We start from the raw sequence: 15225 nt of genomic DNA on the forward strand, positions 1-15225 counted from the left end.
TATCGGGTAAATTCCAATTTAGGTAGCTTTTATTGTAATTTAAAAATTGTTCTTTATTTCTACAAAATGTTAAATATGTCAAAAATCTTACATTTTAGTGATATAAAAGAGTCTTATAAAACGAGTCTTATAAAAACTCACCTTTATTTTTCTCCCAGAATCCAAAGATCAATTAATATATAGGGTGTTACATTACCATTACAAAAAACACAACTTTGATATGTAACTTTTTTTGGAGACACTCTGTAGAACTCTCTATATTTTTAAAAAGTGCTCTGTATTAACCTACATATGCTCACAAAATTTTATTTCAATACAAACTGTCGTTCTCCTTGGAGCCTCCGCGGCGTATGTGAGGCGCCACCCTGTACAACTTCTAAAATATACTTACTGCTCCTATCAGAGAAAATGCCACGTCATTCTCATTTACCATCTTTAAAGATGGTTCGCTCTTCAAGTTCGTGCAAACAGCTTTACCGGCGAAATCACTAACTCCGCAATTGATAACAATGCCATCAAACAACAAATCCTTTGCCTTAACCGTGACAAAAATCGATGTTGGATTCGACCAAATTGATTTAATGGCCTTGTTAGTTAAGGTTAATGCTCCTGGTTTTAATCTGGACACAGCATTTACCATACCCTATAAATTTTACGTGTTTTTAGAAGATTATTATGCATTAGTAGAGATTGAAAACGTACCAGTATCATAGGATGGGCTATGGTAAGTTCGGTATTGTCATCAACACAATCGGGCCCATCTGCTTTGTAAAATGTATCAACTGGATCGTAGCTCATCGAGTCTTCTGCCTCGTTATCCTCTAAGTTTATTTTTGATTTCCACTCCCTACAGTAAGCAGAATATAGAATTCTGATTCTACTCCAACAATACTAATAGTTAGAATAATAGTAATAGCCTTGTTAATATATATACAAGGGTAATAGTTAGAAGTGCAAATATTTTCAGGGGTGGTATATTTCGACCCCAGGAACACGTCTATGAGGTTTTTTTCGCAAAAAAAAGATGTTGAAAATCCCACGGTATAATTTCTTAATCTCTGATATTACCATAGTATAAGGAAACTAGTAGCTTTACTCCTTGCCAAATCCTTTGTTCTTTTTCTGCCACTTTATATGACCTTGTTCTCGTGTGCCGTGACCATTAACGTAGCTGTATAGTCGTGATCTATAACTAGGCAAAGTATAGTCGTGGCACTCGCCATAGTTTCACAGAGATGTATTTAGGAAAATATGAGTTCACAATAAAATAAAATAAATGATCATCGAGTAAAAATTTGCTTGAAAACAGAATATTTTCACATTTCGTGTAAGTAACAATTCTTCTGTAAATTACAGTTGAGGGTTGGAACCTTTGGTGTTACACAGCAAAATAAAAACACTAATCACAATACACCAAAACACTTTTACTTTTACACTGGACGCGCGTTTCGCTAACCATGTTAGCATCTTCAGCAGATGATTATAAACTCTTAGTTTATCTCTCAGTTTATAATCATCTGCTGATGATGCTAACATGGTTAGCGAACTGAGAGACACTTTTACTTTTACACTGGACGCGCGTTTCGCTAACCATGTTAGCATCATCAGCAGATGATTATAAACTCTTAGTTTATCTCTCAGTTTATAATCATCTGCTAATGATGCTAACATGGTTAGCGAACTGAGAGATAAACTAAGAGTTTATAATCATCTGCTGATGATGCTAACATGGTTAGCGAAACGCGCGTCCAGTGTAAAAGTAAAAGTGTTTTGGTATATTGTGGTGATTTAGTGTTTTTATTTTGCAATTCTTCTGTATCTGAAAATCTTCTGATGGGAAGAAATACGAAAAAAATATATAATGACATATTTTTATATTATTATCTATTTCAAAGATTTTCTACAACTTTTTTTTAATTTTTTCAACAAGTTTAATTTTAACATTAATGTTGTTTTATAGTAATATCTTGGTTAGGTGATTTTCATTGGATAACTAATACATTGAACAAGGCCCGGTTCTTTGATATCTCAAAAGAACCGGGAATTTCCGGTTCTGAACCCTAGTTACCATATGATCAAGAAATTATTTTTTTAACTAAAAACAAAAGAATTCCCAGATTTTTTTTTTCAAAAAAAATTGCGCAGAAAAATCCTCATATTTCTGGGGTCAAAATACGGGCAATTCACGGATATGGTACGTTATAACGTTTCCGGAATCGGAGCTGTTTTTCGGAACCGGTAATTTCGGTACCATGCTTCTAAGGAACCGGGATTTCCAGCTTTTTCCGGTACTTACCGTACTAGCAAATTTTTGTTCAATGATGGTGCAGTTCGTTAAACAGCAAGCAAGGGATGGTTGTCAAAAGTAAAATCGACAAAAAAATTGAAGTTTAAATGAGAATAATATCAAATTATTAAGTAGTAATCAGTCATGAGAAAATTAACCTGAACACAAACATGATCACAAATGACTCTCAAAAAAAACTCAAAGCACAATTTTTTGAATTATTACTACAACCAATACCAGCACACAGTAAGGCACTCATTTTTTGTCAATCCGTCTCTGTGCAGGGACGCAACGCTCGAACCTCGCAAGTCGACAGACGGAACTCAACTGAAACGCTCTGCAATCTGCCGATATTCGACAGATTGTAAAAACTGGCAGAAAATATTTGGGAGAGTGCAACTACTCTTTTCCTTCTACTATGATTATAATGAAGAAATGACGGCTGATGTTTTTGAAGATTACTTTTCCGAAATTATAACATTACTTCCAAAACTCTGTCATTGTTATGGACAACGCCAGTTATCATCCGAGATTAGTAGAAAAACTACTTAAATTAATATTTATTGGAGGAAAGGTGGCATTATAATCAATAAATAATAATATTCCCTGTTTTCTTACTCGTAACAGAAAGGTCCCACTTCCTTAACTCGTGGCATTCCCCCATTTTCAATTTCTTCTGGATTCAACACAGTAAAAACATAAACCTTAAAGCTGAGACCAAATGGGACTTTGACGAACATATCCCTCAAATCGTTGCCTGGCTTCAAGTTCACCATCTATAAAATAATAATAGAAGAGATAATTATATAGTATTACAGAAATTATTATGTACCAAATTTTCGTGTCTTCATTATTAAAGATATTATTTTTTTAATAATGATTTTATAATTTTGTTATTACTGTTGAAATGTATTATTTTTTAGGTCTCGGTGCCAGTACTTGTGCCGTTTAAAGGTCGTGAATAATAAACGATAAAAAAAATAAGTAGTTTTTAATTAACCATTAATCATAGGTTGGGTTGAAAACGAAAAATTAAATACTCCCATATGTGATTTTTTTTACATAATTTCTTTTATTAATTACACCTAAAAATAGTTAATTAAATTTGGTATACATGTAATTATAATATGCCCCATTAATTACAAAGAGAAAAACATTTAATTTATATATTTGAGAAATAACGAACTAATATTTGACCTACAGTATTACACACATATTTTTTATTTTGTACTTTGTATATGTATCGCAAAAGCTATTCTTATTATTAACATTTTAAGAAAAATGTTCCATAAAAAAATGTGTTTGTTCTAAAATGGTTAATCTCGTTAATACATTTCCAAATTTCCATAAAGTTTTAGAGAAATTTAGAAAAAGCTTTAACGCCTATTTTTGGCTGATTTAAAAATGTTAAATAAGCACAAAATTTACTTTTTTCCATAGCAACTGTTAAAATTGCCTTATATCTATCAAAAATAGTAGATAAAATAGTACTTTAGCCGCAAGCGTAGATTAAATGATAGTTTAACAGCAAGGATAGGTTAAAAACTTTATTTTTTCTCGCACGTTTTTTAATTATTGCTTCCATTTTTGAAAATGTTTGTATTCCTTTTCATAAGTTATTCGGGATTTAAATGGAAGTACCGTATGATCGAATAAAAATGGCGTCAGCGATGGCTATGAAATGAAGATCGCTGTCATTTTATATGTAAAATTATATGGGAAATGTCATCGATCGTTATTTCCAAGCCAACTGGACGCCGTTTTTTTTCGATCATACGGTAGTTTGGAATATGGCGTTTGTCGCCTCAGCCTGAATATCTGTTGGTAATTTACTTATTTCATTTTGAGCCATTTCTGGCTCCAATTCAATCAGCAATCAACACGAAAGACAATTAAAAAATTTTGACCATAGTATTGACTCAAAACTGACAACTAAAGAGACTGCTTTATTTATTTGTCAAATTACATAGAAACCAACGCCAACTCGGCACAATATTTTTTCTACTCCTAATAAATTCCTTGAAATAATTATTTCTGAATATTTTTTAAAACGTAACTCGCTATAGAAAAAATATTGTTTTATACACGACGAAAAAATTGTATTATTGTTTCCCGAAATTAATTCACTAATTTTTTGGGTCGACGATAAAATACCATTTTATCGTCTTGTATAACAAATAACTATAGTTTAAAGCTATATATAAATAGTTTAGCTACGGAAAGGGTGATAATAGTTCTTTGAGAATGTGATATTTAAATATCAGCAACAAATATGACGTTAATCAAAATTAAAATTTATGATCTTCTTCTTCTTACAGTGCCATACTTTGTATAGAGCGTCGGCTACCTCTTGCATGCACTTGTGATGTGTGTCATCAGTGTTTCACAAGCACACGGGACCTACAGTTTATTACCGAATCCGAACACTATTGAGAGGCTGTACAGGGTGTCCCATTTTGGTTGAAATCATACGGTATCTCCGTTATTAGTGAAGATAGAAGGGTGCGGTTTGCACAAACCTGTCTCACTTTTTTGTCAAACGGAAGATGCCGTAAACAAAATTTTCATAGCCCTCTTCGTTTCCGAGCTACAGGGTCTTTTTGAAAGTTTTGCAATTTGGGACACCTCCTGTATCTCTGTTATTGTTAAAGCTATCGAGAAGGTGAAAATTGTTTATTGTAGAACATTTTACGTAGAATACAGTGGCGTAGTCTGTTTTTCTACCAAAAAAATATTTTTGAAAATATGAACTAAAGTTATGTTTTTTTAAATGGAACACCCTGTATATTTATAAATCATATGATCTGTCTTGCCATAAGCTTCTCAAAAATATATATCACTCTATATTTATTTTCACTATTTACTGCAATATTTAAAAGTTTTTATTAAAAGATCATATTTATTAGTAGGCCATGATTGATAATAAAAGAAACTAAAGAATTATTAAAAGTATACTGCTATCTGTCTCTTGTTTTATTTTGGGAGCCGCTAATAAATTCTTTATATATTAGGGAAACTTAACTCTCTACCGCTATTTGTAAATCTTGGAATACGTGTATACGTAAGAATAATCTATCGTATCGGAAATTTTAGATATTCCTTTAGCTAATTTACGTGAAATATACTTTCAGCAAGATGGGGAACATTCCCCCTCATAACTATGGAAATATTAGAATACTGTTAAATTATTATTTTTCAAATCAATGAATTGGAACCAATGAACGCATATTGATAGCCTCCTCGATTCCCGGATTTCGCCGTTCTCGATTTCTGATTTTGGGGATTTTTGAAATACGAAATATATCGTGGGCACTACAACAATGTCGAACACCTGAAAAATGCTTTAATAATTCAAGATTTAGATATTTGCAAACCCATCCCGTTATAAAAAAAAGAAAAATATATTCACAGTTTCAGTGGTAACAGTTATTTCAAAAGTAAAATATATCAATCCCAAATAAATTTTAATATGTGTATGACTATTTTAGTAAATACCATTTTGATTTTTTGTTATTTATCACGGCCGACTAATAAGAAAATGATATATTTTAAATATTGCAGTAAATAGTAAAAATAAATATAGAGTGATATATCTTTTTGGAAGCTCATAGCAAGACCGATCATATGATTTATAAATATACAGGGTGTTCCATTTGAAAAAACATAACTTTAGTTCATATTTTCAAAAATATTTTTTTGGACAAAAAAACAGACTATGCCACTGTATTCCACGTAAAAAGTTCTACAATAAGCAGTTTTCGCCTTCTCGATACCTTTAACAATAACAGAGATACAGGGGGTGTCCCAAATTGCAAAATTTTCGAAATAACCCTGTAGCTTAGAAACTAAGAGGGCTATGAAAATTTTGTTTGCAGCATCTTCCGTTTGACGAAAAAGTGGGACAGGTTTGTGCAAACCACACCCTTCTATCTTCACTAATAACGGAGATACCCTATGATTTCAACCAAAATGGGACACACTGTACAAGGCGAATATACCCAAGGTGGTTTGCCATTGCCTTCCTTGAGGTGGCGGCTCGTTGGTCGCTCTATTTAGATAAATAAATATTTTTATTTAAATAAATAAAGCGACCGTACTGGCTGGGGATCGAAACCAGTACCTTCCGCTCCGCAGATCGACACACTAACGCTGGAGCTACGACCGGTCACATATTACATATTTATGATACAAACCTATAAACTATCTATTAAAGAACGAAATCGAAATAATAGTACCATTGAAAGGCGTTTTGATTTTTAGGACTTAAAGGAAATAATTCTACTACATTTTCATGTTTAAAAAGCTATAGAAATTTGAAAACATAAGCGGGATCAACCAGTTTAGAACAAGCAAAATTTTTATGAGGAATGCATTTTTCTCAAAATATCAATAGTAACAAAGTTTTTCTGTTTCTGTACTAAAAAAGTCTCTTTCATTTTTCGTTTAGAGGCTATCGCTTCTTTCATAAACATTTTTTTCCTCTTGTAAAGAGAGACATACCTCTTCAAGTTTCCGTAGAAAATGCATTTTCTATAATTTAGACCTCATTTATCACTATACCCATGGAATATTGACATTTTATATTATTTTTAAATGTAGCAACAAATTTTCAAGAGTACAGATACTAATATTATCGATATAGTTCGCTTATTTCATTAAAAAATAAAAAAAAACTGTTTAAATATTTTTTGTTAAAAAGGACTAATTAGTATGATTCCAGTGACTATAGATTATAGTGACTATATTAATTGACTGTTTATATTATTAATTGACTGTTTACGTTGATTAATAATAATCGCTCCAAATACTAAAAAACTGAATTTTGTATGTGTATTAGAAAGTGTGGTAAAAAGTAGCACCTTATAAATTTTATTTAATTTTTTGACGAATGGTTATTTATAACAACAGAGACGTTCATTTTCATAACTTACTATTATATTGATTTCTGAGTCAAATCCACTGAGAAATAATGCTGGTATATTTAATTGGTATACTCTTTTAAAAATATTTAAATAGTTTTCTTTTTGTAAACAAATGGGCTTGGATAATTATTATACTTATACCACCTATACATTTTGTACATATTATATGTTGCTTTAAAAAATCTAAAATATCAATATTCGATGGGTATAGTCAGGGGTGGATGGGGAAGTGGAAACCGGCCCGGGAAAAACAGGCAACCGGCCCAAATCCACAAAAACAAAATGACCATAACGAAGAAACATATATTTTATTTATTAATATATAAGTAAGGGTGTTTTTCGCGAAAAAGCTCTTTTGCCTCAAGTTTTAAAAAAAAAATGTAATGATCAAAATTTTCGTAAAGACCAATATTAGGTCGGACATCTGAATTTTTACTACAAAATCGCTCAGTTTTACAGGGTTCTACTGCTTTATTTCCATTATCGATAACGGTAATTTGATCTTGAATAGGCTACGATTTTGAGTCACGATTTTGAGAAACGTTCAGCTGACCCAATCCTCTGTGAAATACATCACTTTTAGCTTTTCTTTAGGTATATACTATCTTAGACACTGTAAAAAGAAATTCTCTCTTTTCTGCTACAGCAGCAACCTCCTCGTGTACACGTGTTTTTAACTGAATGAACCGCGGTCGCCATTAAAACTGCAGCATTTTTTAGGTTATTGTATAGTTCTTATCACGAAACTTTTCCTCTATACTTTTCTACATTTGGCATCTTGTATGATAATGCCATGAATCAAACGAAAAAACCCTAGGCAATACCTAGGCAGTGGATATAAATGTGTTCGGATGTAATGCTATGTTACAGTCCATAATAAGAACATTTGGATTTTCGAGACATATTAATATTTTATTATCTAATCTAGTTTAAATCTTATTTAACTCTTCTCTGCTGTCTCAGTTATGTTTTAGCAAATTCATTTTAGCAACATTTTAAACAACAATTTAGACTTAGCTTTTAGATCTCAGACTTGGCTTTTAGTCCGTCCCCAATTCAAGCTAAGCATAGATATGGTTTCTCCGTCAACCGCAGAGTTCGCGTCAAATTCGTCTACCTTTTTACAAAAGGGGAGCTCGAAAAACATTGCACCGAGGCCCCCCCTCCAGTTGTCAATCTACGCTACCGTATTCTTAGTATACATTTAGATCGAGACTATTTAAATTTACCTAATGATAGCGTTTTGATTTTTAGGACTTAAGGGAAATGAATTCTACTACATTTTCATGTTTAAAAAGCTATAGAAATTTGAAAACATAAATATGGGATCAACCAGTTTAGAACAAACAAGATTTTTATGCGGAATGCATTTTCTCTAAAAGAATAGTGGATAAAACTATACAGGGTGAGTCTTAAATAAGTGCAAAAGTCTTTTCATTTTGGTATATTTCGACCCCAGGAACACGTCTAACATTTTTTCCCTGTAAAAAAAGATGTTAAAATCGAGCATTTTCTTTTAAAATTTCCTGTATATTTTAGAAAACTTTTTAGAACTTCCTGTTCACCGCAAATTTTCCCACGGTATAGTTTCTTAATCTCTGATATTACGGTACTAAAAGAGATGCAAATGCCGAAAAATTGGGGTGACTCAAATTTTTTTAAAAATAAATCTATTTTTTTTTAAATTTCCGGACTTAATAACTCGATTGGACTTATTATTTGAAACTGGATAAAGAGAATATGTTATGTTTATTTTATTGATATCTACCAGCCCTGAAAATATTTGCACTTATAGACTCACCTTGTATAATAAAAATTTTCAAACCGAACAAACAACAGATGATTATTAAAATTATAAGTGTCCCAGAGAAAGAAATTTTACAATAGTTATTTTACAAATTGGTGCTTATGTTTAAAAGCAACTGACGATTATACTGATGCAAATTGATTAGTTAGTTATGGATCACTAAGGATCTTACGTCACTTTAGTTAGAAGATTAACCATTTAATTTGCTAATCCAATCTTTTTTGAGCTCTGATCGAGACCGGCCCACCGGCCCATCTTTCCACCGGCCCACCGGGAATTTTCCCATTTTCCCATATGGCCCATCCACCCCTGCGTATAGTGATAAATAAGGTCTAAATTATAAGAAAATAATTTTTCTACGAAAACTTGAAGAGGTAGGTACAAATGGTTAACACAATTTGATATACAATTAAACTGTGTATCCGATTCACGTAAAATATACATGGTGTTCCATTTCAATTAAACAAGTTATTGCTGTTTAAAGCTAGTAGTTATTTAATATAAATTTTTGGACACTCTGTATAAGGTAGTATAATTTTTATTATTGAAACACAATATCTGATCAATAAATAATCTTCAGTAAATATTTAGTATCAAAAACTTTGATACCTTTGGAGAAATGAAGCCTTAAATTTTTTACTGCACTTTCACAAAATTGAAAATATTTAAAAAATGGTAAGGTTTAAATGTGATAAACCTTAATCAAATTTACGTTTATTCTAATCGTAGAATCGATTGAAAATGCAATAATATACAGAGTGTTTCATTTAAAAAAAATACAACTATATAATTTTTAACTTATTTGGGACATTTTGTATCTTGTAAAATTATCTTAAAATTGTAGCTCTAATAGTCCTTTAACAAACACAAAAATTAAAATTTGTAAAAAATCTAATCGTTTAGCTACAAATATCCCGTGTCGTATGTGGTGAACAACCCTGTATAATCACGCACTGGGAAAATGAGTACAAAAAAATCACTGGGGGACTATAAAAATGAAAATTAAAAATTAAAAAGTGCAAAAAATCTTTTAAAATATACGATAAACTTACATCTTTTATTTTTCCTTTGATCATTTTAGGAAACATGATGAATCCAACGAATATGATAAAAACCATGGCACAACCACTGCCTATAGCCAACTTGGCCGGAAACCGCATGTTACTTTGTTTTTTCTTATTTTTCAAAAACTTGAAAACTTTTACAGTTGTCACGAATCCCACTTCTACCGGACGAGAGTTTGGAAACAATACATAAAATATTTCCTTAACTTTTTTCTTAGTAATTATATTCATAAATTAAGAATACCGGAAATAAAAATATTTTTTTGTGGAAAATTAAGGCACTTTGGTGGTGTTTTTTCTAAGAAAGATAGAGGATGACTGAAAGTGGAAAAACAAATAGCTTTTGATAGGTTTACAAAGTGGAGGGGATGTCTTTACTCATCACGTACGTATACATAAGTAAAAAGTGTATCTGTCCGTCTATTGGTGTTTTATTCTTCCCAATAATCCATGCAATCATAACAGTAGCGCAACTCTTACATTTTTTTTAATAAAATACAATTTAAAAAAATATTAGTCTATGAATTTATTACTTGATAATTAATTTAATTAGTAATTTGGTTTATAATTGAAAATAAAATTAATGACATGAAATAATACCGTATGATCGAAGAAAACGTTCGGAGAATGTCATTTAATTTTTTTTAAATTAAATCTTTTTTGACTGTCTATTTGAAAATAGAAAACAATAAAAATTTTACATTTTCTTTATGACTTGCTCTATCAGTCTGTACAGGGTGTTTCAAAAAACATGTGCATGTCTGGTGGGGAAATTCCTCACGTAAATTTTTTTTTTTTTCATACATATACAGGGTGGTCCAAACTGTATTCCGGAAACTTCGGTAGCATATTCTGCAGATAAAAATAATTTAAAAATTCGTATAAATGTATGTCCTCAAATGCTTAGTTTCGGGGTTTGCTGTAGAAATTTTATTTTTATTTCGATTTTTTCCGAATACTTTCTGAAGTAAAGTCAATATTTGAATGAAAATTGGTGTCTAGAAGTTTTTTGACATGAGAAATTTGATTGTGTCAATATGACTCCTACTGGTAGAGGGCGCCACCTACATGTGTTTTAACTGTTTTGAAGCGTAATAACTTTTTGTCCGTACCTGTATAAAAATACCGAGGGAAAAATATACATCTCTGTGAAAAATAAAAAATAAACACGTTGAGTAGATAGTTATTTCACTGAAATAATAAATTTGGGAATTTTTGTTTTTTTAATAAATCATAAATTTTTCTGCAAAAAGATGGTGATAAAACTTTCTGTTGAACTTTTGGCACAAAAACTTTCAAATTTATGATGTTAGTCTAATAACTATTTAGTCAACATGTTTAATTTATGTCAATGATGACAGGTATTGATAATTTCGGTTTCAAATATCTGGAAACCCAATACTCGTAGCGGTTTTTACCAAGAGACATTTTTTACGTAAAAAAACGTCGCAAATGTATATTTTTTTACTCAGTAGTTTTATACAGGCAAATACTTCAAAGCAGTTAAAAAATATGTAGTTGGCGCCCTTTACTAGTAGGAGTCATATTGACATCAAAATCAAATTCTCAAGTGAAAAAATTTCCAGACACCAATTTTCATCCAAATATTGACGTTACTTCAGAAATTATTTGAAAAAAATAAAAATAAAAATGAAACTTCTACACCCTTATCTCCGAAACTAAGCATTTCAGGACATACAATACGAACTTTTTTACTTATTTTTATTTGCAGAATACGCTGCCGAAGTTTCCGGAATACAGTTCAGACCACCCTGTATATATAGGTCCGATTCTGCTTTGTTTTATAGCTATAGGGTGTTAAAGGCTTTAATATTTTTTCGATTTATTATAATTTTCTTCCAAGTACTTTTAGCGTTTTGAATGAAATTTTGAGGTAAAAGTTACTATAAATGCGATATATTTTAATAAAATTTTATTAGTTTTAACGAAATTTTATTAGTTTTTAGTTAATAGTCAAAATTTCTTGATAATATGGCTACATAGGTAGTAGCTGTGTTCTCTGTGGTAGTAGATTAAATTTACAAAAAAGAAAATCCAGACAAGATCCAGTGCTTCTCAAAATTTAAGCAAAAAATGTTTTTTCAAATTTTTAAAGTATAAGATCTTTCTATAATATCAAGTTTCTTTTATCGAGATCTACCAGATCTGAAAATATTTGCAGTTATTTAAGGCTTATCCTGTACACTTATTCTTTCCTTCTATCTTGTCTTCTATAGAACCAGCCGCTACTGACTATTTATATTTAATTTTTATCTTACCTTTCCAAGGTTTAAGTTACTAAACTATTCTAATATTTAGGTACATTTATTAAATTGAACTGTTTACCTGCCACTGGTCGTATACTCATAAATATACTACAAATTGCTGCTTTCCTCTATTATTATTGGCCTACGAGTATTAGCCCTTAACCTATCATTAGTCTTCCTTAAAACCAATAGGCTTGATACATGCATTTACGATTGCCTATTTTGTTCTCTCTATTCATTCCAAACGACATTAAATACCCAATTATTGAACATAATTTAATCCAGTTAGAACTGATTTATAAGTAGTATATTTATAAAATTTATAAAATAAGTAGGTATATACTTGTTTTTGAAGAATAATTAATTAGTAATAGCTGGTTTATATACATGGTGTGATAGCAATCTGTGAAACAACTAACCTAAATAATATAAATAAATAAATAATAATTAATATAATAATATTATATATTAATTATTAATATACATAAATAAACATACCATACCTACATCAAAATTAAAAATAATCATTCATGTTAAAATGACATATAATATAACAGAACGTCAACGGTTTTTGTAGACGTATCTGTTTTAAAAAAACTAAATTGTTCTCGAATAGTTGAATTTAAATATTTTAAATATTTTTTTTCTTTATTTTTTGTATTTTGTTGCTTCCGAAGATGGAAAGAGATAAACTTTCCGAAACGTTAAGCATTTTTTTGGTCGTTAGGCAAATTTGTATATCTGTAAACCTAACTTCTGGCAAGTAGTTTCCGTTTGGGATTAACGCAGAAGTGTTTACAAAAAATAACTATTTTATTTTGTAGATTTTCTTGCAGTGGCGAAATACCAGGGTTGGCATGATTTAAATCAAATGATTTAAATCATGACTTAAATCGTGATTTAAATCAAGTGATTTTTTAAATTTTAATCAGGTAATTTAAATCAAAAAATCAACTTTTTTAAAACTTTACAAAAAATCCAAACCGAACTGTAAAAGTTATAAAAATGTGTCCTAGAAAACTATGTATATACAGGGTGAGTTTCCTAGGATGTTCTCTATGGGTATCTCGGAAACTACTGGAGATTAGTAGTGGGAACTATCGAATGAATACTATCGAAACATTCGATAGTTGGAATTCATTCGAATAATTCGATAGTTAGTAAGAAAACATTCGTTGAAAACTATTCGAATAAAAATTATCGAATAGATCCGTCATCTGCCTTGAAATATTGTATTCTAGTAATTCGGCAGCAAAAACCATTCATTTATAAAATTCATTCATTTATGAAATTCATTTATTCGTCAGGATCGAATATAATAAAATATTAACTGAATTTTAGTTGTCGCCCGGCGACGTAGGTTTCTTTCCGAGAAACCCGACAGCGGTCGGTTGCAATGCTATGAAAGAAGCCGGCATCTTTGATTTTTTGCGGAGTCAGATATAGATAAGGACACATTATTTTTTTTATTGAGGTGCTAGTATTTACACAGAAAATACATTATGAAGGACGCTGTTGCCATATTTTGGTATTAGTTGATATTAGCAAAGAATATTATTGTTTGGCTTTAGTTAGTTAGGGTTAGTATGTCTATATATTCTGCATTTTTTTTATTAATATTCTGTTGTTACACTGCAGTAATACTTGTTATTTTGGATGTAGGAAAATGATTTTTAATGTTTTTAAGCAAAGACTGGTTTAATAAATAATAATAACAGTAATAATTTGTTATACCTATTAACAACAAAATTTAAAATCATTTAATATAAATATTTTTTTAAGTAGTAGCAAAATATAAACAACAAATTAGATGTCAAAATTATTTATATTAGATCCTATTTAAAAATAATATAGTCTTTAAATTTTTTGTGTGTGGCAACGTTGGTTTATTAAATAATAATAATTACAAAACTAATTTGTTATATTAACAACAAATTTTAAAATCATGAAATATAAACATTTATTAATTTTCTAAGCATGCAGTGTAATGGAGGGAAAATATAAATAAAAAATTAGAAATCAAAATTATTTATATTAGGTGCTTTATATTACTATTTAAAAATTATATTTACTTTTACTGGCATTTACATTAAAAAATAAATGAAAAATTTCTTCGCAAAAAACTACATGTAAGAGAATTAGCATAAACAAAATACAAACATCGTTAACTTTTTTTTTAAATTGTCACGTGTAAAACTTTCATTTTAATTTTCTCACCCCATAGTTTGAGTTCGATAACCCCATTTACTTAACCACATTACTTAAATATGATTATTAAGTTCAACTAATTCATATTATTAAAACATCTAAAATACAAATATGTATTTTTAAAATTAATTGTTAGTTCATCTCATCTCTCTTAAAAATTGCTACTTCTCAAAATTTCCCATTAAAAAATAGACCATATACCATATAAAATTAAATAATTGAAAGATCGGACTACGGAAAACCACACAAATTTTCGGAAAAATTTTGACCACCTGCACATGCACACAATCGTCAATAAATAAAATTAGAAAATAACTACTATTTTAGTATTTTAACTATTTTAATAAACGCAAAAATAGCACAGTATTTATACGGCGAAGTTATAAAAATTTGGAAGAACTAATAATGCACTGACGCATACAAAAATCAAACGAATACTAAATTTCATTTATCAAAAGCATTCGATAGTCGTGGCTCAACGATAACCATTTAGTCGCACGGCGAGGTTGTCACATATGCTTTAGTATACAAATGAATGAATGATTTTATTCGAATAAAACCATTCGATAGTTGAAATCATTCATTCATTAACCATTCGATAGTGTAATTCATTCGATAGTTCCCATCGCTACTGGAGATAGAGAGTCAGTTAAATGGGGAAAGAATTGCA

The 15225-nt window shown here is 30.1% G+C and overlaps 1 protein-coding gene across 1 annotated transcript in view; it reads right to left on the bottom strand.

The window, feature by feature from the left end:
* The window catches only part of LOC115874467, a 56831-nt gene extending 46383 nt beyond the window's left edge, over positions 1–10448 (bottom strand). The window contains exons 1-4 of the mRNA XM_030889616.1: positions 10069–10448; positions 2906–3063; positions 703–847; positions 392–643 (exon numbers count right to left, since the gene is read on the bottom strand). Of these exons, the coding sequence (XP_030745476.1) occupies positions 392–643; positions 703–847; positions 2906–3063; positions 10069–10311 (798 nt within the window). The 5' untranslated portion in view covers positions 10312–10448. The remainder of the gene's footprint in view (positions 1–391; positions 644–702; positions 848–2905; positions 3064–10068) is intronic.
* Between the last annotated feature and the right edge of the window lie 4777 nt (positions 10449–15225).

Source organism: Sitophilus oryzae, unplaced genomic scaffold, assembly GCF_002938485.1.
Source record: "Sitophilus oryzae breed Bouriz unplaced genomic scaffold, Soryzae_2.0 scaffold_1297_pilon_pilon, whole genome shotgun sequence".
Lineage (NCBI taxonomy): Eukaryota > Metazoa > Arthropoda > Insecta > Coleoptera > Curculionidae > Sitophilus > Sitophilus oryzae.